The following is a 25,790-nucleotide window of genomic DNA, read 5'->3' as shown; positions in this document are numbered from 1 at the left end:
TTTCATAGCGTTTCTCGGATTACCGCGATTCAATGGCCTACACATTTTTTAGCTATTTTTTTTTTTAAATTATGACGGAGCCTGATATATAACAATTTATAATAATAAATGTATCCGTATATATTTTTACAGATTGGAACGTTCTATGGTACGTGTCACAATTTATCAAAGCAATATATTAGAGCGAATCAATTCTCCACTACAAGTTTTCAAATTTGAGGATAATAGCAACATACTGAATAGTTACGTTTTTAACGTAAACGACGCAATGGCAACTGTGACAACAATACCAAACTATAATAGGCAGCAAAGGTACTCATAACTATTAAACAAAAAATAATCAAACACTTAATTTCGGCCATTTTTATTTGCTTTTTAGTACTGATTCTGGTTGGGATAACCCTTTTAGACCTGGCGGTGATTTGTCCAGAGAAGCGGATGAAATAGTCAATATGATAAGAGGTATTTGGTATCAAGTAGAAACAAAAACATTTTTTTTTTAATATACATATGCAATTTAGAGTCTTGCCATAAATTCTGTGACAAATTTTACAATGCAAACGACAAGAACAAATTCGCTGAATTTTTATTTTTGTCGACTCATGAATTATAATTAGTCTTAACATGAATCTGGTCGATACATTAGTTTCCGTGGACATGATTTTCTGATTTCCAAGGGGATTTCTGCGAATTCTTTTTCGTCTGTTACTTCAGACGTTTGGGGAAAACGATTGATCTACCGCACAAAAACATACTCGGATTATTAAGTTGCGGCGTAAAAAAAAATGGCCTTAGAGCTGATAGCGGCTTTTGTATCCAGTAAATGACGACATCTGGGTCGCTCCAAAGGATATTGCGCATTATCTCACTGTAGGTACGTACGAATATTTACTAAAGTAGTGACCAGAAGATGGGCTTGCTTCATTTCTAATCGTGGTATGGTAAAAACCCTTACTGGTGCGATCTTAGTTTTAAATGCGATCGGGGCGATACGAAGCCGCCCGTCCGGGGTTTCACTTCGCATGTGAATCACAGCAGCGTAAGCTTTGCTGCTTGCATCGCAAAAACCATGTAGCGTTACGTGATAGTACCTTGCATTCCAAGCCAACGTGAGGCACGAATCCGACCTTTTTAGACTAATCCTTTACGAAATGTTCCCCACCATTCTCTCAAATCAGCTAGTAGTTCCAACATATATTCGCTTCCATCAGTTCTTGTATAAATATTTTCACGGAAACCACAATTGGAGCTAATATACCAATCGGATTTTATAACCGTGCGACTTTGGTGAGATATTGAGATAAACGTTACCTGTTCTCAGTTTACTCGCACCTTATAGGGTGGTTCGTCACTTATTAAGTCCCACTGTGGTCCATAGACCTTAGTGTGGCACACACTCCAATACATGTCTGGGGCAGATATCGCGACGGCATTAAGAGCCTTCAAAACTTCTGCGCTATTGGAATTCCACTTATATACCACGAATTTGCTTTTCATCTAAACATACACGTCGCGACATCGAATCACTGCTTCATATGCATCGTCTACACTATCCAAGTAGTTATCTAGTACCGCTGCTGCCCGGCTAGCGTTAGTAATTGTTTCGTAATAATCAATCGCGCACTGCTGCAATGCACGAACAGCATTATATGATAGATTACAAACCATTCCAAAAGTCACTGTGCTCAGTTTATAGGTACGAAGGGAATCGTCAAAATACTCCCTCCAGAGATCGCCACTGCAAATTGCCGAAACCAGTGTAAAATGTCAACTAGGTTGTCGTGGAGTTGAGAACCGGCAAAGTGTGTATCGTTCAGGGATATCCGTTGCTAGATTTGTCTGAGAAGTTGAACACTACGCGAAACTTCGCCTGCACCTCACAGCATCTAAAATTCTACTAAAATTTAGTTTATTAACCATTGATTCAGTTATAATACTAACCTAATATCCAATATCACACAGTGCTCGGAAATGATGTTTATTGTCATGGTGGTCAATTATCCGTACTTTGGCTGTAGCGAACAATACGATGTGATCAGCATGGATGAGGAATGACTGCACTTTGTCGGTTAGTCATTGACTTCAATGTTTGATTGCATTGGCTGGAGTTATCATTTTCGTTGAAGCGGTTGGTGACAGTTCTGCCGATGAAGTAAGAGCAGTTGAAATTGTTGTTCCCTTATTTCCACCGCGGCAAAGTAGACCCGTGCCCTCATTGCAAGCAATTAAAGTATAGACCTAACCGTTTTACTGTCGCCCAACGGTCAAGTACTGGTAAATTGCGGAAATGTTGATATTTGTTTAATTAATGCGTTTGTTGACAAGACGAGCAAGTTAATATTATTGGTGGGCCCAGATGAACCTTCGCTAGACGTTGGGGAGTTCGACGAGGCGTTGCTGCAACATACGAGCATTGGTTCTGATCGGAATATTATTCTAAAATCACCAGTAAGTCCTCATGATTTGTAATGTCGGTCTCATGTCAAAATCGTTTTTGGCAGCATCCGGCAAGTTTGGCAGTACAACCGGGACAATGATATCATCTCACTCATGAACTGGCACGCAACATCTCGTATGTGTCAGCTGGATTGCTAGGCAAGTCCAATATGCGCTGTATGTGAATTTGCAAAAGTAACATAGCGTTATCACAATGGTGTTTAAGCTTTGACCATACTTCTTCATAACTGCCTAGTCCGCCGATCATGGGAACCCTTTAGTCCTTTACATATTGGAGCAAATTACCAAGTTGCATGTTTATGCATAAGCCCCTCTTATATGTCCTTGAATACCAGTCGATTTGAAAGTTGACCATCAAATTCTGGTATTCAAATGGGTTCTAAATCGGCTTCAAATCTCATGTGCATTGATTTGTAGAAACTATGTACCTCGCGTAACATGCTCGGTTATCAGGTGAGGACGCATTCGGTCTAGGCGAAGACAAGCTTTTGTGAACAAATCTTCCGTCTCCGCGAACAGCTCATCATTCACTTCTACCTCCGTAGGTAACAATGTGGAGCTTGGACGATGACAGTATCCGATGAGGCGCCCGTTGGAGTGTTAGAGAGAGATTTTGCGGAAGATTTTTGGATCTTTGGACGTTGGTGACGGCGAGTATGGTAGGCGATGTTATGATGAGTTATATGAGCTTTACGACGACATAGACTTAGCGCAGCGAATAAAAATCCAGCGGTTCTGTTGGCTAGGTTATGTCGTCCGAATGGATGCAAACGCTCCGACTCTGAGAGTATTCGATGCGGTAACGGCTAGTGGTGGCAGAGGAAGAGGAAGACCTAGTCTGCGTTGGAAAGATCAAGTGAAAAAGAGCTTGGCTTCATTTGGTGTGTCGAACTGGCGCCGGTTAATACGAGAAAAATCGACTGGCGCGATATGTTAAACTCGGTTCAAATCATTTAAGTGATTTTCGTCCCAATTAAGAAGAAGAAGAAGGTAACGAGGTGGCAACAAGGCTAAAATGGTGTTCTACTAAGCCATCCCAATATTGCTGGTATAGTCCACTTCCACTAAGTACAGTGAAAAATCTGCCGCCCGCATTGTACCAAAAACCTGCGCGATTCGTTCCACACAGGAGGCACCAAATTGAGAGATCACCTGATTTCAAAACGCTCTTTTATGAAACATGGCGGCATAAGAAATTATTCAAATTCATAGAAAATCGTATCAAAAATTCTAAAAAGTGACGTTAAACTTCCGATATTTCTCAATAAAAAGCGTTATTATGGCTAAGAAATATATTAAAAATATTTGTTATTGTAAATTTTTCAAGTTAAACATATCATTTGCAAGCTTTCTATTACTTTTAATGTTACCATAAAAATTTTAATTTGGCATAGCAACCGCGTCAATACGCTCCAACAAAGAGACCAAGCATTCACACCATCACACACTTGACTGCTTGCCAAACTCATACCGAGAGTGCCTGTCAAAAAATAGGAAGATGAATAGGGTTTTTCCTTGTATTTTTGTAATATACAATGCCTATTATACACCAAAATGTTTAACGGAAGTTCAAAATCACGCGTTAAATGCGGAAACTCGTGTCAGATTTTAAACTAGTCCTGCACGCAAACTAAACGATCGTTTTTTCGTGCTCTTTTCCCTTTTCACGCAAATATAAATAAATATTCAAATAGCATACATGGCAATAATTTTTTTCCGTGTGCCATGTTCTGTTCACTCGGCAACGAATAATGTGAAACTAAAATCGGCAAAAAATTACACGTGTGTGGCGAAATAAGCTTCAACCGATTGTTTCGATTTGTTTCCCATCTGTGACCTGCTTATAATATACGCACAAAACACACGAATAATCACCAACACCAGCAATAATCGCAATCGCCGGAAGTGTGATCAGATGATAAAAAAAGTAAAACTAAATAGAACTGAGTGAATTATTAACTAATTAAAAAAAAAATTATATTTTACATATGTAATTATAAACATAGATTTTCATTAAAAAAGGCTAGAAAAATGTCAGGAAGAAAGAACTATAATATGCTTCATTTATTTGGAGACTTTTTCACCAATTTGCTATCACAAGAATAGAACGGGTACAAAAGATGTTTCTTAAGTATCTTTAAAATTTTCTGTCCCAAATTCTTCACATAGCTCCCGCTTGTTTGTTATTAATTTGATTAAAATCGTCTGGGTGCAGAATATCGATTCTATCGCTTTATTTTGTGTTCAATGTAATTCAAGAAGAAATTGATAGTGCGTTTCTTTTGCAGCCCAGTAACTTTCTTATTTTCGGGCGAGAACGAAACAAATTTCGAGTCCAATGCATTTATTGCCCGGACTCTGCGCGCATTTAATGAGATCTCGAATTCCACATCGTTAGATTTTACAATAACTAGAAATAAATTTTTTGCTTTCCTGCATCATTTAATTCGCTAATATAATTGTATTCTTTCTAATCAAGTTGAGGTTTAGTTTTAGCTTGTTTTGTCATTCTATTAATATATTGTTTATATTAGCACTAAATCAATAGTCATTAAGAACCTTTATATTGTCTGCTAAATTAAATAAATAAAAACTCCTGGGCTAAAGAACAAAAAAAATGCTAAATTATGTTACGAAAATGGTAATCTGGACATACTGATCACCAATTGGGCTAGTGTGATGTCACGAAAATCAGCTGATATTTTCAAATTCGTTAAGAACAAAGTAACAGGACCACGATAGGCGTCATCTCACTATTCTCTCCATTGTAGGGCGTATACATATTTCCTTGTAAGAGGGTGCTGCACAAAACCGATTCATTTTAGCTATGGGAGGATGGTTCAAAGATATCACTTGTTATAATACATATTATACAAAAATTATTCCTCGATTTTAAAAAAATTGATACTTTCAGTGTGGTGAAATACTTTTCCTCCAAGTTTTGGTGTTTTTGCTGTCAATAACAGCGGCTTTTGTCGCCTTTTCCCTCTGATGCTTTTTGTTTTTTTGAGAACTCTTCGCCAAATTCTAGCCTTGCCTTTAAAGCTGCTCTATGTTTATCTACCAAGCATAGTTCTACTGCAGACAAAGTAATGAAAACCACGCCAAGTGCAGCTTCTGGGGTATATTCAGAAACGCATTATAAATGCGCAGTACTTGCAGCGCTGGCAGCACTGTCAATGTAACAATTCATGCAATTGATAGATTTGCAAAAAGATTTGTTGCATTTATGAACGCGTTTTACACTAAAATGGAAGTATTATTGAGTTTAGGTGTTGACGATATATTTGAAGTAAAGAGTGATAGTTTTTTGCTAAATTTAAGAAAAAAAAGACATGTAAAGCTAAAAAGAAGATCACATATAGTAAGATGTTCATTAAAACGAAAAATTCCCAAAAATAAATCTTTTTTCCTAGTCGCTAATGCTTTTTAATTTATTGTGATTGTAATTCATTACTTTTCCAATTTTCAAAAAAAAAAAAAAAAAAAAAAATCGTTTTTTGAAACAATTAGAAAATTTTCGCTGCGCGATTTGCCCGTCTATTTTCAAATCTTTATTCACTTTTTTTATTTCTTCCGCCACCTTATTCCACAAAACACTCTTTTTCCTCCTCCCTGAAGCAAGTTCACTTTCCATGCTCAGTCGGACTCTGAGAAGCAACTTTACTTCCGATGTACTTAGATAATCGCTAAAATCAAGAAAAATGTAATAAAATATTGTTTTAATAACGTATATTTAATATTATATATCTTTGCATTAAAAGCTAAAAAAATTAGTTTTATACTCACTTTTCATCAGACATCATATTAGCGTAATCAGCGGCAGTATTAAAATTTCTCCTGCAAATAATGCGTGACGTTTGATACAAAAATGGCGTTTTGGAACGCGATGCATTTGAAGTACTACCATATTTGCATTTCTGAACCCATTGCCAACACTGCAAAAGTACGTTGCGCATTATAATGCGTTTCTGAATATACCCCTGCTCTGACTCGGCAACCTGTTTTGCTTCGGCTGTTGTTTCTCAGTCTTCTTCATCTGGTACACATCTCACATGAATTGCTGGGACAACGGATCCAAATTCAGCTCATGCATGTACACTGCTGCGTATTTGAAACCCCTACAGGAAATGGTTACCCGAAACGTTCGAATGAGCTATCGTCAACCCATTGTCGTTGGCTCTAATAGTAACAACGAATTATCCTCTTTCCGGTAGTTTCTTCGTTTACACACCACAGCTGATATTTTGGCTTACGTTTCAAGGCACGAAGAAATTAATGAATGGTTGAGTTAGGTCCATTTTAGCGAAAGATAACCACTTTTAAATATGCAGAGAGTTTCTTTCGAGCAACTCATGAAGTATGCAATCACTTGCACCTGATGTGATACAGATACAATGTTTGTGTAAAGTGTTCTATATTTCATAACAATTTGCGGAAACGGAAAAACTGAGTATGCAGATATTTTTTTTATTTTGTTTTATTTCATTTCTCAACATAAAATACAAAAAAGTGTCCACTCATTTCATTGTAAGGCAAAACAAAAACACATGCAGTTAAAAAAGAGGAACTAATATATAGGGTTATTCAATAGGTGCGCTTCAACTTTTTTCCGATAGGGAGGGCGAACGACGCAATATTTTTTATTTTTCGCTTGTCATTTGTAAACTTCATTAGTATACATTTCATCATGGAACGCTACACACTTGAGCAACGATTGCAAATCGTGCAAATTTTTTATGAAAATAATCGTTCTGTTGCTGCTACTTTAAGAGCATTACGGCCATTTTACGGTCCATTTAACAAGCCGTCCCGTTTTGGGGTTATGTGAAGTCATTGGTCTACAGTAACAAGCCGGCGACGATTTGTGAGCTCAGAGCCAATATTGAACGCGAAATTGCTGGAATTTCGGCCGATTTATGCAAAAGAGTGGTCGAAAATTGGGTTCAACGATTGGATTTCGTAAAACGTGCACGCGGTGGTCATGCAAAAGAAATCGAATGTCATACTTAAATGTATATGTTCAAACTCGATAATAAAAAAAAAATTAGTTAAAAAAGTCAAACCGTTTGTGTTTTATTCAAAAAAGTTCAAAAGTTGAAGCGCTCTTACTGAAAAATCCTATATTTAGTACTTTCTTGGGTATCTTTATTATATATTAATTACAGCTTGAAGTTTACGTGGTATGGAGTTAACCATTTTTTTTGTGTGTTCTGATAAAAGCGAATGTCATCTTCAATTTGTAATTTTCTAGTGCTTTGAACCAAATTCCTTGCATATTTGTTCACTGCTTCTTCGAAAAAGAAGGTCGAATTTCCAACTCCCAAAAAATAACATTGCTACCGTCATATTTTATGGTAGATGGCAAATTTTGTGGTTTCAGCTCCGTATTGGCCTCGTGCCGTATAAAAGGTCTGTCACCTGGTTCAAATAAGTTTATTTTTACTTCGTCTGCAAAAAGTACGGTCCTCCAAAATGCTGGTGTATCATTTAAGCTGCGATGTGAATTTTCTGCATGTTTTTTGTTTATTTTTTTGCAAAAAAAATCGTATCTACATAAAAGGCCTTATTAGTCTTGAATCAACCTAGTTTTTTGGACAATACCAAAAATAATCTCTCCCATGCAGAGATTACACTCATGATTGAAAAGTTTTCTCATATAAAATATCGACTTTTGACTACTTTGTACGGCTCGTGTTAAATTGAACAATTATAATTGATAATTATCTACCTTTCGATTAATCACCTTTTTCATATTCCAACAAAAATGGCTTGTTGCATATGCATTTGGGATCACTGTACGCAAGGAAAAAGTAATAAAACAGACTATTATTTAAGAGTGCTTCTATTCATTTACATATTTATCCTTCACCGAGCAGAAATTAGCTTAAGCAAGCGCGGAAGTAGCGAATTGAAAGCGGCATCTGCTACCTTCCGCAGAGATGGCGGCAATAAGAAGTCTGTGATACGGTGTTTTCATCCATTCTGAAAGCTGTATCCGCCTATAACCAAATCTAGTCTCTGTAAAGTGAATTTTCATATTAACGGAGTTTTCGTCATACAATCCGTTAGCACATCGTATCCCATCCAGTCCACAGACACATTGTTTAAGTACAGGGCTCGCATATCGCTTTTAAGTGGGATTTTGGATACATGTTGTTATTAGTTTGGATAATTAAACGGATAATATTAGTTTTTAGACATTAACTGAAAATTATCTATGTACTGTAAAAAAAAAGTTTAGCGAGTAGTTATGAGTATCCTGCAGCGTTGTTAAAATCATTCTTCTTTCCAGGTGGAAAACCTATAACACCAACAGAGGAGGAGGACTTTTTAAGGAATGGAAATCCAAAATTTGAAGATAATTGCAGCAGTTCTATAATAGATGCCGATGTTAATCAATTAAATGTAAGTTTGTATAATTACTTTTCTGTTTTGATTTTGTTTGTGAAAAATTCGGTGTGAGCAAAATGGAGAAAAATTTAGCTTTAGAACGAAGCTTATTAGTTTATAATAGAAATATTGAACTTTGTTGGTTAATACAATCGAGCTTTGAGTTCGCCTGGCTTTGTTCAGAAGGATAACTTGCTAATTCTTCAAAGTTTATTTGCTCCTTGCAGTATTAGAATGAAATGGAACTCATAGGTCATTGTGGATGCCGGTAAATGAGATTTAAATAAGTTTTGGTCCAATCAATCATGTTTCATTTGTTATAGAATCGACAATCTTTGTTTTTGAAGGTCAAGTAGAACTGGGTTCACCCGCTGCCTTCGGATCTCCTCCATTCGCTCTTCTCATATGTGACTTTACCTTCCGCACTCCAACCAAGTCTCTTTCTTTTGGGTTTTTTGTTTTGTAATGATACTTATTTTCCATATTTATGTCTTATAAATTCCCGAGTCATAGATTTATAGAAAAAAATTTGACTTTTTTAGCACCCCTAAACTAGTTGTCTGTTTTAAACAGAATTGCGAAAAATTTAATATTTATCATCTCCAAAAACTTAAAAAAAATGTGTACTTCTTGGAAGGATGAAGGATACAACTTGGTTAATGTTTTTGTTAAGTTACGATGGCGGGTGAGTGCTAACCCTAGACAAAATTATCTTCTAATAGAGTGTCTGATGAAGCTAATTTATTGAGTTGTGTCATGAAAAAACGAGTTTATAATCACATTGCATATGTTGCAAACTCGTAACTTCTTCTTCTTCTTAGCCTCACAGTCCGTGGTGGACCATAGCTTCATCAACAATTTTTCTCCACTTTATTCTATCCATAAAACTCGTAACATAGATTTAAAATAAGCTCCTAACTTAGCCAATTTTCTTTTGAAAGAACTAACCCATCTGTTTGGTCATATTATAGTACACAGGTGATCTGGTACTTTTAATAACATTACAATTAAGTATGTGTGTTGGTATGTAAGCATGGAGATCTGAGTGCGAAATAGAATTGTACATATATATTGTATTTACCGATAGTTCCTGCATAAATATGTACCCACTGTTTCCGCAAATTTCCAAATATTATATGTAAAAATGTTTGTGTACTTATGCATCGGTATCCATACTTACAAATATGTTATGTACAATGTACAGGGTTTGGTTGAAAAGTAATGAGCCTTCCCGCGCGGAGCGTCTGCCAAGCGATCAACCGAATCGGCTGGTGGGGGAAAATTATCGTTGGACCTTCCACTAGAAACCGGTCCCAGTTCGCTGGTAACAGCGGTGCAGTCAACATCGCATCGCGCCTGAAAGCTGTTTTAAAAGTGTGTTAGGATTTTGCAATGGCGAAAATGCAGCGATCGTTGCGATCAAATTTTGCGTAAAGCTAAACAAAACGAGTATCGAAACTATTGGGCTACTCAAGGAGGCTTACGGGGACAAATCTCTGTCCAGTGCCCAGGTAAAACGGCGGCACAAGTCGTTAAGGAAGGCCGAGAGGACCTCGTCAACAATTGGACCCTTCATCCCGACAATGCGCCGGCGCAACCCGCCTAGGCGATCCAAAAAACTGTGACAGCCGAATTGAACGCGATTCCGGCGGATGAGTTTAAAAAATGTTTCCTACAGTGGAAGGACCGCTACCAGCGGTGTATTGACGCTCAAGGGTCCTATTTTGAAAAATATTAGTTGTATACGCCAAAAGGTTTAATAAAACTGCTTGAAAAAAATAAGGCTCATTACTTTTAAATCAAACCCTGTATTTACCGTAGGATATACATAAATTGAGAATTCGTAATCAAATAAAGGAACAGAATATTTTTGGAGTTCAACGAATTATAGCGTTTTTGTCAGCATTGTCGCTAGACAAACAAACTAGTTTGACTGCAAACCATCTAAGAAACAATTTTGGAAGATAAATAAATGAAAAAAGCCAGACTTACGATTTCTGAAACACTAATATACAGACATACTTCCAGGCTTTTGAACTTTTTTTCCTGATAATACCTCGAGTTTTAACTATTTGTAATTTTGAGGAGTTCAGATGGAATTTAGTACTGGATGAATTTTATTATGGCAGTCCAGAAATAGCTGTTGTGCCAGAAACAGTCGATGTTGTGCGTCGCGAGTCAGAACCATCCTTGGGCATTAGTGGGGCCAGAATACATTCACTATTGCACGAATATTTGGCCGTCACAGATCATCTGTTCTCATTTGATACCGCATAATTTGGCAATAGCTTAAAAAAAATCATATGGATTGGTATAAAGGAATGTTAAAGAAATTCAGCTGCGGTGGTTCAAAGCACGTCTATGACATCGTAACACGTAACGAATCGCGCAATCGAAAGCAAAATATTAATCGACAGTATGGGTGTTCCAAGACGAGCTTAGTCCCACAAAAGTTACGTGGAAAATCTGGCCTTTAAACAGCTTATTTTGGAGGTATCCACTTCTAAGTGGTAAAAGTGCTTTGAAAATTGGTTCAAGCGATTGCAGAAATATATCGACTTCTAAGAAGAATATTTGAAAAGCAACAAAAGCCATTTTCATTATTATTTCACTGTGTTTTTATTATTGGGCGTAAAATGTAAGATGGAAAGGACAAGGTGAAATAAAGAAATGAGGTTATACATATAGCATCTACTGTAGTAGCGCCGAAAGTCAAGGTTATAAAGGCGTTGGTTTTTGTGTTGATAAAAAAGCCCGGAAGAGTGCGATGGCTTTTGAGCTGGTGGATGAACGTATTTTATAGATGAATTTTACGACAAAATGTCACACATTTGCAATAAAATAAGCAGATATGACATCAAACTACTCTGCGGTGACTTCAACACGAAAACTGGAAAGGAGTCTGCAATAATACAGTAAGTTGCATGAAAGCATTCGTTACACGAATATTGCAATTATAATGTTCTGCGTTTATGCAACTTTCCCGAACTTCCAGTACTATTTATAACACAAACGAGTGCACAAACAAACTTGCAAATTCCCAGGTCACAATGGTGGTAATCAAATTGATCACATAGTAATAGATAAAAGGCACATGTAAGATTTTATCATTGTGCAAATTGTGACTCCGATCACTATATGGTTGTAGCGCGTGTGCGTAAAAGAATAATATCGCGAATCATAAAAAACGAATTTGAAAAGAAACACTGGATCGTTGAGGAAGTCATAGCGAATGAGTCTACAAGAAAAAATCATCAAGAGAAGGTTGAGCGTAAACTAGGTGATATGAAAGAAATTTTAATAGAAGCAGATATAACATCAAAATGTCAAAGTCTTAAAGAAGCCATTCTTAGCGCTGCAAATAAAACCATTGACCAAAAAGCTGTTATTACCAACGAATGGTATGACGCAGAATGTGGAAAGCTCAATAAAGCAAAGAATGCAGCAAGAAAATCTGCAGAAAAAAGATTATATGAAAAGGGAACTTAAAATAATAATGCACAAATTCCATTACAAACAAACAAACGAGATCTATGTACCGTAGGATAAACAAACACACGAGCCAATTCCAGCCGAGATTGATGGCTTGCAAGAACAAGAACAAAAAAGGTGATTTAGTTAGCTAAATATCTGGAAAAAACATTTTAATGAGCTCTTAAATAATAATGAAGATGAAGCGCCTATTGGTACAGTATACACAGTAGAAAATAGTCTGGAAGACCCCGATCATTTTATGTTTTTTTTTTTTTTTTTTTCTTTAGTCAGGAGGTGTAAAGGTGCCGTCACACCAATAGTATGTGGGGCATGCTCCCACTAACACTATATCACTCCTCCTCCTCGGCTGATTTCTATCCTGGGATCGCGTTAACATATTTTCAAGGTGGAGCCGCGTTTATGTCAACTGCGTCCAGGTTCCGCTCTTGTGGGCGTATGGAGACTTTACGCCATCGATAGTATTTACTCCTTCCACTGCCTTTTCAGAAAACTTTGGAGGAAGTGAAACATCGGAAAATGTGCAATATGCTGATACACTATTGTCTTGTCTTCTGTTTGATACTGTTGTGAGTGTTTGACTCAAGCGTCTTTACCTGTCGTCGGTTTGTCTGAAACAGTTTATCTCCACTGTCCACCAGCTAGCAAAGTTACAAAAATTACTAATGGACGAATAGAATAGTTTATATTATTTATAAGGTTTTCTGTTTTTTTTTTCTTCCTTTTTTCTCAAAACTTTCGAATTCTGACTTACGCCCCGTTCTTAATGACACGAAAAGAACAATAAAGAAGCCGAAAAACCACAAGACAAGTGGTGAAGACTGTATAAATGTAGAGCTCATCAAATATGGCGGAGAAGAGTTGATAAGACAGATACATGAAATAATACTTAAAATTTGGAGAACAGAAAACATGCCTGAAAAATGGTATACAAGCCAACTGTATGAGAAACTAAATGTGTATGCAGAAGAGATCGACGGAGATTATCAATGCGGTTTTAGAATCGGACGCTCGACAACAGATCAATGCGTTATCATGTCGAAGATATTCGAAAAATGTTATGTTACAAATATAAATCTACACAGTCTCTTCATAGACTTTAAGCAAGCGTTTGATAAACTCAACAGAAAATATATCGACCATCACTTAAAAGTACTAGGTATACCACAAAAATACATGAATTTGATCAATATGAATCTTATACACTCAAACGCTAAAGTAATAATGAATGGCGAAATATCTGACGAATTCAACGCTTTTATTTAAGTTAATACTGTATTCAGCAATAACCGAAATAGCTCAAGGTAGTACAATATTTTATAAATCGACACAAATATGCGTATACGTTAACGACATTGTGATTATTGCAAGAAGGAGGCTCTTCAGGAGGTTTTCATGTGAATGAATGAAGAAAAGACGAAGTACATTGCTCGATCCTTTCATGATAGTCGCATCAGAATCGGAAGTTGTGTTTTTGAGTTCATGCAAGAGTTTTAAATATTTAGGCGTAGTACTTAGCATAAATAAGGATATGTTCTTATCCATACAAGACCGTATTCAGGAAGCTAACAGAGCATATTTTGGCCATATCAAACTTATGAAGTCTTCATTGATATCAAAGGAACAAAACTACAGATGTCCAAACTATAATAAGACCGGCTGTGAAGCATGGGTCCTTAAAGTTAATGACGTGAATTTACTGATGCGATTTGAAAGAAAAATTCTTAGAAGAATATTCGGCCCTATACGATTAGAAGACGGTACTTGTACATACTGTATACGGTATAACCACGAGCTCAGTGTTGATGATGTAAAATGTAAAAGGCAACTCTCGCATACATACAATCTATCTAATAGAAGCGTGACCACCATAACTTAGAATTTATTTGACCAATTCGATTCTAACAAACTGCATTGTATGGGCTTATACGATATATATATACTTATATATATATTCAATAAAATGTATAGTCACCAACATTACCTTCTTCGAGTTATACTTTGTATTAATTTATATTAAGTTACATTCACCTAATAATGGCGATTAGTATTTGGACCATTTACCTCTAGCACCTTGTAGTGCGATGATTCAGCGTGAAAGGCTGCCAAACGACACTTTGATTGTGAACTGCGGAATGTTTTCCCACAGCGCCCTAATGACGTCCTTCAATTTGTATTTGTTGTTAAAATTTCGACCTTCTTTGTATTCTTCTTCATCGTTTATTTAGGATTACAATAACTGTTATGGGCTATATAATATTGTTACAATCGCCAAGTTTCGTGAGCCGACTGGCAACAATAGTGAATGAGAGGCTAAAACAAAAGCATGAATTAGCGTTGATGGCGATAGCAGGTAGACACTGCACGTTTTCTGAATCTACCGCTATATGAGTTAAACGAAGACGACAGGTGATTAATAAGCTGCTACAACAAAACTCGCAAGAAGATACGAGCTAGCAGATCTAGAAATTAAGATAGTTGTGCCTAACATGTGCCTAATGTATATCAGCCGAGGTGCAAGCGCATGAGATATTGAGTTGGAAAGTAAGCTGAACATGTACATTTAGAAGTAAAGTGTAGGAAATAAAGTAAACCAAGTGTGTTATTATTAATTTTTGTGTTTTATTCAACAATCCAGTGATCGAACTCAGAGATTTATTGTAAGAGAGCTATTTGAATTTTATCGTGAGAAAATTCGTAACAATTAGTGTCAGAAGTAGGACTGTTGAATAAAGTCCCAAGAACAAAATCGTGAAAATGGCAAAAAAGTTGAGCGAACTCAAGGTTTAGCAGCTTAAGAAAGAGCTGGAACGGCGTAGCTTGTTAGGCAGAGTTACAAGTACGACTGCGCGAAGCTATGGAGACATATGGAGACAGAGGGCGTCGATGTAGATGAATTAGTGTTCCAGCTGGAAGATAGTGGATAATTCACCAAAATGGAAGAAAAGACAAGACCTTCACCAGTTATAGACATGAGTGTGATATGGCTGGATTTTCGCGAATTTCGTCACAAATGTCCGCCGAATTATTGTCGAAGATAGATGCGCAACGTATATCTAAGTTAGAAGCTGTGAAAACATATATGACGTCGCAACTGGAGACGATGGAGGTTGAGGTATATGTTGTGAAGACACATATGAGGTCGCAACTGGAAACGATTGAGACTGTGCTAGATGCAGTGAGGACTCGCCTCTGTGAATTGAAATTGAATCCTTCGAATATGTTAAGCAGTGGTCTAAAAGTAAAAGCACCATCATTCGACAGCAGTATACCATTCCCGATATTAAAGCTCCAGCTCGAAACAACAGCAGCAATTAATCAAGGGCTATTGCAAACAATGACATAAGCCGATCGGGGAAACTACGAGAGTCTGATAGCAGCCATAGGTTGGCACATTTGACGTATGCGAAAGAAACAGCAGACTTCGTTGAGAAGATGAAGTGACAGGCATTCATGAGAGGTATAGGAGATCCGGACACGAAAGGGGCATCATACTCAACACCGAAGGGTATTTTTACGGAAACAGTATCATCTGCGCTGACACAGGAATAGAAGCTTTCTTGAGCAGGCCAGTGCAAAAAATCCACAGGAGTGAAGAGGCTGTCTCGATGGAGGAAATCATGAGGAAAGTAATAAGGAAGTTCTTTCCTCGAAGAAGCTCGAATTTAAAGTGTTAAAACTGCGGTATGACCCCACATATGGTCCGCGATTCCAGAATACCATGCAGCCAGCCGAAGAAGAACCCAGGAGGAAGAAAGCGAAGCGCTGACCCTGACAATGGCGCTCCCGTACACAGCGAGCGTTAAACTAATATAAACCAGCTCTAAGGGTCGAGAACTGGTTGCTACAACTGAATACCTCGCAGTCTTTGTCTCACATTCTCGACGGAAAAGCAACAACTTCACGATAAGGGGAACTATAAATGGTCGATCTCAGGTGCTTACTGTAGACATAGGTGCAACGAACTCAATCATCAGGTCAGATTTGGTAAATAGTAATGTGGAACCACTGGTAGGCTACAAACTCCAGACAGCTACAGGAGAGAGAGCAACGATTTCCGGAAAGGTAGTGCGAAGTCGTTATTGGCGCTTTGTCAGTAGTTCACACATTTTTACTGGCTGAAATAATGGATGAAGTAATATATGACGTAGGTTTCATGCTGCTGCGCATATTTACCTTGGATTTGGGTAAAAAGGTTCTGTCGTGTCAGAATATAGAGATACCGCTGAGTACCGGGCATGAGCCAAGTGTACAGTCCAGAAAGGTACCCCTTAGTCACCGTCAACGGATTCCGCCAAAATCTGAAGTAGTCATATGGGCTAATGGGAAAGGAGGTTGTGGCATAGGTGAAATGTGCGTTATAGAAGCTGCTAAGGAGACGGCAAACATAATCGTAGGAAAGACACTAGTGTAAACGAAAAAAGACACGAGGGTTCCAATAAGAGTCATAAATAGTTTCAAGTTACCAGTTATTTTGGCTAAAGAAGCTGTTATTGGGAAAATCCAGGATGTAGAAGCCATAGTGAGCTGCGATGGACCACATCAGGAAAGGGAAGATCTCCAGAAAGTAGGAGAAAAATCTCCAATTTGATAAGAACTTGGTTGCAGGAATTAAGAAGACATACGGCTACCTATTCAACGGAGATTTTGGAAAGTCTGCAACGGTGAAACATTGAATAGATACAGTAGATGCAAAGCCAATTCGCCCAGTTCCACTAGCAGAGCGCGAAGTAGCCAATCAAATAACCAAGGTTATGCAGCAAAGTGGAATTATTGAACAATCAATAAGCCCGTGGAGCTTTAGCTTAAAAAGTTTAGCGACCATCTGAAAAATTTTGAAGAAGTGTTTCAGCGCACTGCCATCGCGGGATTGCGATTGAATCTGAAGAAGTATGTCCTGTTTAAAACAGAAGCCAATTATCTTGGACATAAGGTGACGACCGAGGGCATCTAAACGGGCGAGGAGAAAATAAAAACAGTAAAAGATTGGCCAGGACCAAGAAATGTGCAAGAAGTGCGAAGTTTCCTAGGCCTGTGCACGCATTGCCGTCATTTTGTTCCAGGATTCCCAAACGTTACTCGGAGTCTCCATAATCCCACTAAGAAGAATTGCGCATTTGGATGACACAAAGAACAGGAGGAAGCCTTAGAAATTGAAAGAGCTTCTCTGTACTGTGTCTTTGTTAGCGTATCTGGTCGCGGATAAAAGTTCGTTGTCGATACAGATGCTAGCGCATACGGAATATGTGGAATACTGTCACAGATCATCTATGGGCAAGAAAAAGTAATCGCAAACTATAGCATAGTCCGCGGAAAGCAGGAGATGAATTACTGTGTGACCAGGCGAGAACTGTTAGCTGTGGTTGAGTGCGTACAACATTTCCACAATACTTGTACTTGCATTGAGATGGTTACTCCAGTTCAAGCATCCGGAAGGACAAATGCACGGTGGATCGAAAGACTGCAACATTACGACTCCGAGATCGAGAATCGAAAAGAGGAACAGCATGGAAAGAGTGTAAGCATTGCTCCAAAGTCGGGAGATATGTGCGGATAGTTTATATCAGACTAATGCAAATGCAACCCGATGAGGAATGGGAACCAAGAGCAATAAGAAGAAGTCAATTGAATGATGCTTACCTGGGAAAGATCATGGAGGCGAAAGAGGCTCGAGGAGACCATTAAAAAATGAAATGGCGAAAAAAGATCCTGTGGCTAAAGCGTATTGGGTACAGTGGACTAGTCTTAAAATAATTGATGGAGTTCTGCATTCCGCATGGGAAAATGAAAATAGAAATCATTCCCGTGATCTGATTATATATATATACAACTTTTGCCGGCCGCGGTAGTCTAGCGTAAGTGTACTAGCCAGACGTTGTGGGTTCAAACCCCACGTAAAGCACGGTCGTCGCACTTTTCCAAACTTACCTACTTTCTTAGTTTCTATAAAAAAAAAAAAAAAAAAAAACAAGAACCCCAACAATCTTATCCTTCCAACCCGAACTCCCGCACGAAAGTCAGCGCATCTTAGTGAATTTTGGCTGCTTAAACAAGCATTACATCAGCGGCGCCAGCAAGAGGAAGCGGGTAATGGCGGTAATAGCGCAGACACACCAAATTTAGCGAAACCCTCAACCATCTGTGTGATCCTTCTGCCAGAAAAATGGCGCTTCAAGCAGTAAGAAGGCGTTGTTCCTAAGCAACGACGTGTGGGCATGATTCCCACTAATTAGGACTGGTAGCGGCAGGCTAATCACCTACCCTGTTATAAAGCAAAATAGATTAACGAAACCAATGCAAGACTGAGTCTTGTCGAGGCCCTATGCTCCCAAGTGGATTGAACAAGGCAAAAACAAAAAACATATAATTTTCGCGTGCAGCATGTTTGAGTGATATTTTTTATGAGAAGCTTTTTCATGGTAAAAATACACTCGGAGGTTTGCCATTGTCTGCCGAGGGGCGAATGCGATTAGAAAACACTATTTCTTCATTTTTGGTATTTCACCAAGATGCGAACCTACGTTCTCTCCGAATTCCGAATGGTAGTCACGCACCAACCCATTTGGCTACGGCAGCCGCGTGATCTGATTATAGTTCTAAATCCAGAATTGCATATGTGTTAGAGGAATTCCACAATGGGCCACGCTGGGGTCATATGCGTATCCCAAAACGCTGGCGAAGATTAAGCAACAGTTTTACTGGGTAAATTACATAGTATCAGTAGCCGAATGGATTCGAAATTGAGTGGAGTGTATGGCAGCGAAAGGTCCAAAGTAGAGAAGTCGTGGAAGATTACAGCAATACAACGCAGGTTCACCATTTGAGCGAGTGACCATGGTTGTTGCGGGCGCGTTTCCAACAAATGATTCCGGCAATAAATATGTGCTCATTGTTATGGACTAATTCAGTAAGTGGCCAGAAGTGTACGCTCTACTAAACTAATAGGCCAAAACCATTGCAGCGGTTTTTATGCAGAATTGGGTGACTCGGCTTGGAGTACCTATTGAGTTGCATTCAGACCAAGGAACTTCGAATCCGTGGTATTCAAACAAATGCGTAGCTTGTTTGGAATTAAGAAAAAGTGTTCAACACCCTTGCACCCCCTATCAGATAGAATGGTCGAAAGATTCAACTCTGGAGGAGCACCAACGAAAGGTAGTTGAGAAGTGCCAACGAAATTGAGATAAACACATCCAAATGCTGTTGACTACTGACCAGCCGCCTACTAGAACCATTTGTGGAAGCGATTTAAAGCTTCAGGGTGATTTATCACTTGAAAGAGGTACCGCTTCTAAAATGGACGTAGGCAGTCATTGGGAAACACTGCAGAATGACATGGAAGAATTACACCATCATCTGAGGAAGCATACCCAGCTAAAGAGTAATAATATGAAGGACAGATTTGACTGAAAGTTCGGTACTTTATAATCCGCAGAGAAAAAAGGGATTTCTCTAAAACTACAAGCGTCCTGGGAAGGTCCATATTAGATGATTAAAAGATTCAATGATGTGGTATATTGTATACAGCAATGCAAAACTAGGAGAAAGTCAAAGTAGTACTCGTACATCTGTCTGTCCCGATCGGGACGACAGGAGATAGCGAAACATTGCACGCTTTCTGAGTCAACCAATGACAGGTGACTAGTAAGCTTATGTTACAACGGAACTTGCCATGAGATACGAGCTGCCAGATCTAGAAATTACGATAGTTATTAAGCACATGTATATAAGCCGAGGATCATATGCGTGGGCGATTCAGGTTGGAAATTAAACTTGTGAGCGAATAAAGGAAAAGTAAAAGAGTGATTCAGTCTTAAGCTGAACGTGTACATCTAAAGTAAAGTAAAGCAAGTGTGTTGCCATTAATTTTTGTCATTTATTCAACAATCCAGTGATCGAACTCAGAGAGTTATTGTGAAATATTTATTTGAATTTCAACGTAATAAAATACGTAACAATATTATATAAATGTTTGTTTTATTATACTGTGTGTATAGCTTTGCGTATCAGCAGATCCCGACGAACAACACACATGTTTCAGCTGTTTGGTCTTCCTGGTCTGCGTTGATTAACTTTGCCGTTTAATGCTTCTTCACCAAGCCTCCATTCGACATTCTTCGGACGTGGTCTCTCCATGCTTTTTATATCGTTATTTCTGCTACGATGCAAATGTTTCTTATTCCTTCGTTTGTCTTTCGGCCATACATGGTGTATTCAACCATTGCACACAATCTTTTTATTCCAGGTGTCGCCATGTCTTTTTGCATAAAAGCAGTGTCCGCCCTTGTTACCGCAGCATACGTAAGAATTGGTCGAGTGCATGTCTTATAGATTCTTACTTTGCTTTTGGTCCTCATGTGCTTACTTCTCTATACCATTTTAATATTAAATTATGTTGGACTCAGGTTGTCACCTTGTCTTATTCCTGATGGTATCGGTATTAGACATGTTGGCTTTGAGTATGCTTAGGAAATTATTTCCAAGATATATTTGCAGCATTTTGTTTTTGCTGAGCAACGCTATTACGTGTTTTATTCTTTAGTAAGGTCTTCAAAGCATAGATGGTCTGATTTGTTGTATTTCTACAATTTTTTCGGTATGGTCGTTGTCTCGCAAATTTTGTGGAATAGTTTGCATATTTTGTTGCGTAGTGTTGTTCCTCCATATTTGATTAAATCGTTATCCATATTGTCAATGACCGGCGATTTTCTATTTTTTAGTTGGGTAATTGGTAGACATATGGCTGAAAGTTAGGTACTATCAGCAGAACTGGGAAATTATAGTTCATGATATAGTTGTTGTGTTGACGAGCTCGTTAATAAACTTTTTCAAATTTCGGAACCGATTCCACACCTTTTTTGGCCTCCATATATACAATATCATGCTTCATTTCTGAGGTCAAAGCCTCCCAGAAGTTCTCTCTCACAACTGGTGTTGTTTAAGTCGTTTATGGTTAAATATTAACAAATGCTTCCACGTAACGTTTTATAAATCGATTACGACTGTGCCTACTTCGTATAGTATTGCTGGCTCCTCTTTAAAATCGGTTGATGGATGAAGACTTAGGTTTTATTTCGATTCTAGTAATGCTAACTGTGGTATGTCGTCATACAGTCATATTCGATGCTAGAGTATGTCTAATTTATTCGAAGGTCTTACCAAATAGGTTGTTGTTGTAGCAATATCCTTAGGTCAATTATGTCTTTCTAACCGGTTTGAGAAATTATAATGAAATTCCAAGAAATATTTTCGTATAGTATAAATTTAAAATAAGGAATGTTCATCCGACCAATTTATGGAATAATCCGTTGATAAAACTCAAGTTTTCAACTGTCTGTCTATGTAGCCGATAATCGCCACGGCAGGGAGCATTCAAATGTCGACAAATACTGTAGACGGGAATGTATTTGTTGATTTCTTAAGGTGAAAATTCCTTTTGGAATACAATCCTAGCTTTGTGCGATATTTACGAAATAGGATCATTAGAATATATTTATGCATCAAATGTTTCAAAAATGTATAAGTGTATAAACGAGTGAGTAAATACCCAGTTGAACTTGAAGTGAGATTTTTTTTTCCTAAGCGATGAATAAAAAAATAATCCCTTTGACATGATTTTTTCTTTCATTACTGTACTCCGATGATACTCAAGAGGTTTCTCCGTTATTTTTTCTTCTTCATTCGACAATAGAAAAAAGTTGTTTCTGGTTTCGAGAAAAATGAGACTAAAACCCCTCATTGTCCACCCTCATATGTTAGGTAGTACAAGCAATTTAAAAAGCGAGAATACAAAATAACATGCTTGTACACAGAAGTACAGCTAGTAAAGGGGAGTAATACGTACAATACGAATACCCCAATCACTTCACTATCACCAACTGCTTCCCTCTCCAACAAAAATAAATATACCTATACTATTTCAACTTCGCACTCTCAAAAAGTCTACAACAACAATAACAACACAAATACAATTAACTACCACAGTATCAACAGCCACAACAACAACCGTGTATACTACCACAGCAACGATCGCCTCCCCAATTGCATCACTAACAACAAACACGCAAGTACTATATGCAAATAATTTAAATTATACCAACTGTAAAGAGCAGTTTAGTCAAAAAAGAAATCGTGAAACTCAATCACCAAACAAACAAACAGAAGAGCTTAAGAGCAGCGAAAAACATAAACCCAAAGCACAAAATACAACACAGACAACACTAAAATAGTACTAGCTGAGCAATCCAGCCTCTTCAAACAAGTTTGCTCTCTTAGCGGACGACGATGTATTAGAAGAACTAAGCGACAGTGGGACAGTTCCGAATACCAGCCAACAAACTCCAAATATATATAAAATTTAAAACACAACGAAAACAACAGTAGCGATACACTTTCTTAAATTCTTTTACTTTTAAACCATGCAAGAAACTTTTTATAAATCTCTGGAAAGACATCTAGATCGACTCGAAAAGATCGCAAATAAAAATTACAAGAATGGAGAAATCACTTCGAATAATGTCGAATGAGTAAATTAATTACAACTAGTTCTCCAAATAGAAAAAATAGATGTGTGTCTTATATTAGAAACCCACTTAATAACCCGCACAAAGATTAAAAATTACATCACTTATATAAATCACCCTTACATCGCCAGAGGAGGAAGTTGGTTAAAAATAGTATAAGACATATTGAAAAAGAAAAAGTCTGCCTTGAAGAATTTCAATCCACCAGCATGTCGAAACGAACGAATTATGTTTAACTGCAGTATAGCATAGTCATCCAGGACATACGAGTAATATCAAATCAGAGCAGTATAAACAACTACTTCAAAACCATATGTCCACCGGCAAGCCTTCTTATAGGCCAACAGATCAAAATAAAACTCCACATTTAATTGATTTCTTCATTGTAAAAAAAATTTTGCAAAATGCAAGTATATGAAATTCAGAGCATTCACGCGTATATTTGATACTAAATAAAGAATTGAAATTAAACAACAAGCGCCTACTCTGACCAACAAATTTACTGATTGGGAACTGAACCAAAATGTTGAATAACAAAATACACTAATGTCATATAATGAAATTGATGAAGAAGTAATTCATCTTTCAATCACTATATAAAGGATCTAACATCGGAAAAAAATATCTAAAAAGACCAACTATTCAAAACCGTCCATTTAAAAAACTCAATGCCTTGTTGTGGGCTATGGGCGATACTAGAAAAACGGAAGTCTTTGCTGATCATTTAGAAAAAAACATTTAAGTCACAAGAAGCACATTATGCACCACTGCTTACAGATATTCATCAAGCTGAAAATCAGTTCTTTTTGTCTTCGCCTGCAGGGACAAAGCGTGAAATAAATCTTCTTAAATTTAAAAAAAGAACTCGGCTTCGATCTTACCACTGCAGAAACCTTAAAAAATCTTCCTCAAAAAACTTTGATTAAGCTTATAAAAATCATAAACGGCTGTCTTAAGCTAAAATATATGCCAACGTCCTAGAAAATGTCAGAAGTAATAATGATACCAAAACCTGGCAAAAGTCCTCATGAAGTGTCATTACACCGTCCCATCTGCTTGCTACCTATAATGTCCAAACTATTCGAAAAAATAGTTCTGCAGCTGTTAAAGCCTTCGATTGAAAACAAATACCTAAAATTCTTCAAAAGTGTTGCAGTATTCATTGTGCGTTTAAGCCCACCTTAGTTTGGAGTTTTTGGGAGTAAAAAATGCCAGGAATTACCAGTTTGTGAGGGATAGCAGGTCTTCAATTTCTTCTTTCATAAGCGCGTCGGTACCAACAAATGTAGTACCTATGGGTATCTGAGCAGCTACAAAACGTTACAATACAAGAATAAGTGATTGATGTCGCTTACCAATTGAATATGAATGATAGACGAAAAATGCAACGCGTTCCCACGACAGGCGATTCTACAAACTGGATTTATATCCGGTCAAGGACTGTCACTCCAGCAGCATTCTCCGTAAATGTATGGATAATATTTATGCTGAATAACAATAACGCAACGTAACCTTTACAGCTTCTTTGCTCCACCCTTTGTTTGCTCATATATTGAAGAGTCGAGCCGCTGACGCCGGTGTGTATAAACGAGAACGGTTTATTGCCAAAGCGTTACCATCAGTTAATTAACTATGTCGACAGCGTTTGACACAGCTGCGTATTAAGCGTTTCATTGCAAGAAGAATCCAGTAGTATATTTATAGAAAACTCATTCGTTTTATTTATGTGTTCACTTAATCTATTTAAGTAAAATAAGCTTAGCATTTGCAACAGGGTTGTAAACGTTTATAAGTGCTGCAATACAATACTGCTGTTTTTATTACACGCCTCGAACAAGTCCAAAGTTTTCACATTTACCGAATGGTAATGTACTCGTTGCTAGGTCAGAATACCCCTATTCATTTCATTTATGTATTTATTTAACATTTTATTAATACAATAAGATCACGGTTATGTTTTTTCCTTATAGATATCGCAAAATCAGTCGGCACTAAACGGTATGAAATCCACCAGTGTGCAATCTGCTGTAATGACAAAAGCTCCAGTGTCCACGGAGAGCAATGGATCCTCTGTGGCTCAAGTTTCAAAAAAAGTAGTACCTGGTCCAGCTTCTGCTAGTCATATTATGATTGACGAGAAGAAAAATTCAAACAAAGGGTGCTGCTTAATACAATAAAAACACGCTTTCGGTTTATTCCGTCAATACCGGCTTTATAAATATTGCACTTGTTGGATATATATTTAACGTATTTCAGGAAAGCTTAAGTTGACGTCATGAGAGCCATGTTTTTTAAATTACACATCACAAGTTGTACGAGTTTATCATTATTGTAAAAGTATTTATGTAACCAAACTTTTATTAATATGAAGATTTAATATACACAAATTAAAAATCGATTGTAGTTATGTAAATGTCTGATATTATGTTAAGTTATTTATCACAAATAAATAATAAAGCACCTAACTCTTGTTTCAAATACATTGTCGTCAATCCCACTGATGAATTTTATGCACATACTTCGATCCTACTATACGTGGTTCCTTTCTATAAAAAAACAATACTATTTATTCTATTTTGTATCCTTAAGTAACAAAAGCAAAAGAAAATAACAAGATTTTTCACTCCATTGTTTACATAACGGTAAGTAATTGCAGCCGCCGTAGCCGAATGGGTTGGTGCGTGATCACCATTCGGAATTCACTGAGAGGTCGTTGGTTCGAATCTCAGTGAAAGCAAAATTAATAAAAAAAAAAAAAAAAAAAAAAAAAAAAAAAAACATTTGTCTAATAGCGGTCGCCCCTAGGCAGGCAATGGCAAACCTCCGAGTGTATTTCTGCCATGAAAAAGCTCCTCATAAAAATATCTGCCGTTCGGAGTCGGCTTGAAACTGTAGGTCCCTCCATTTGTGGAACAACACCAAGAC

General features: G+C 37.5%; 1 protein-coding gene across 5 annotated transcripts in view; it reads left to right on the top strand.

The window, feature by feature from the left end:
• The window catches only part of LOC129237796 (uncharacterized), a 47,422-nt gene extending 22,092 nt beyond the window's left edge, over positions 1–25,330 (top strand). For all 5 annotated transcript variants that reach the window (XM_054872733.1, XM_054872734.1, XM_054872732.1 and 2 more), the window contains exons 2-5: positions 133–312; positions 380–462; positions 8,753–8,865; positions 24,836–25,330. In XM_054872733.1, coding sequence (XP_054728708.1) covers positions 146–312; positions 380–462; positions 8,753–8,865; positions 24,836–25,042 — 570 coding nt within the window. In that variant the 5' untranslated portion in view covers positions 133–145 and the 3' untranslated portion in view covers positions 25,043–25,330. The remainder of the gene's footprint in view (positions 1–132; positions 313–379; positions 463–8,752; positions 8,866–24,835) is intronic.
• The last annotated feature ends 460 nt before the right edge of the window (positions 25,331–25,790 follow it).

Source organism: Anastrepha obliqua, chromosome 2 (assembly GCF_027943255.1).
Source record: "Anastrepha obliqua isolate idAnaObli1 chromosome 2, idAnaObli1_1.0, whole genome shotgun sequence".
NCBI lineage: Eukaryota > Metazoa > Arthropoda > Insecta > Diptera > Tephritidae > Anastrepha > Anastrepha obliqua.
Note: the sequence above shows the minus strand (reverse complement) of the source record. Positions and strands in the feature narration are given on the sequence as shown.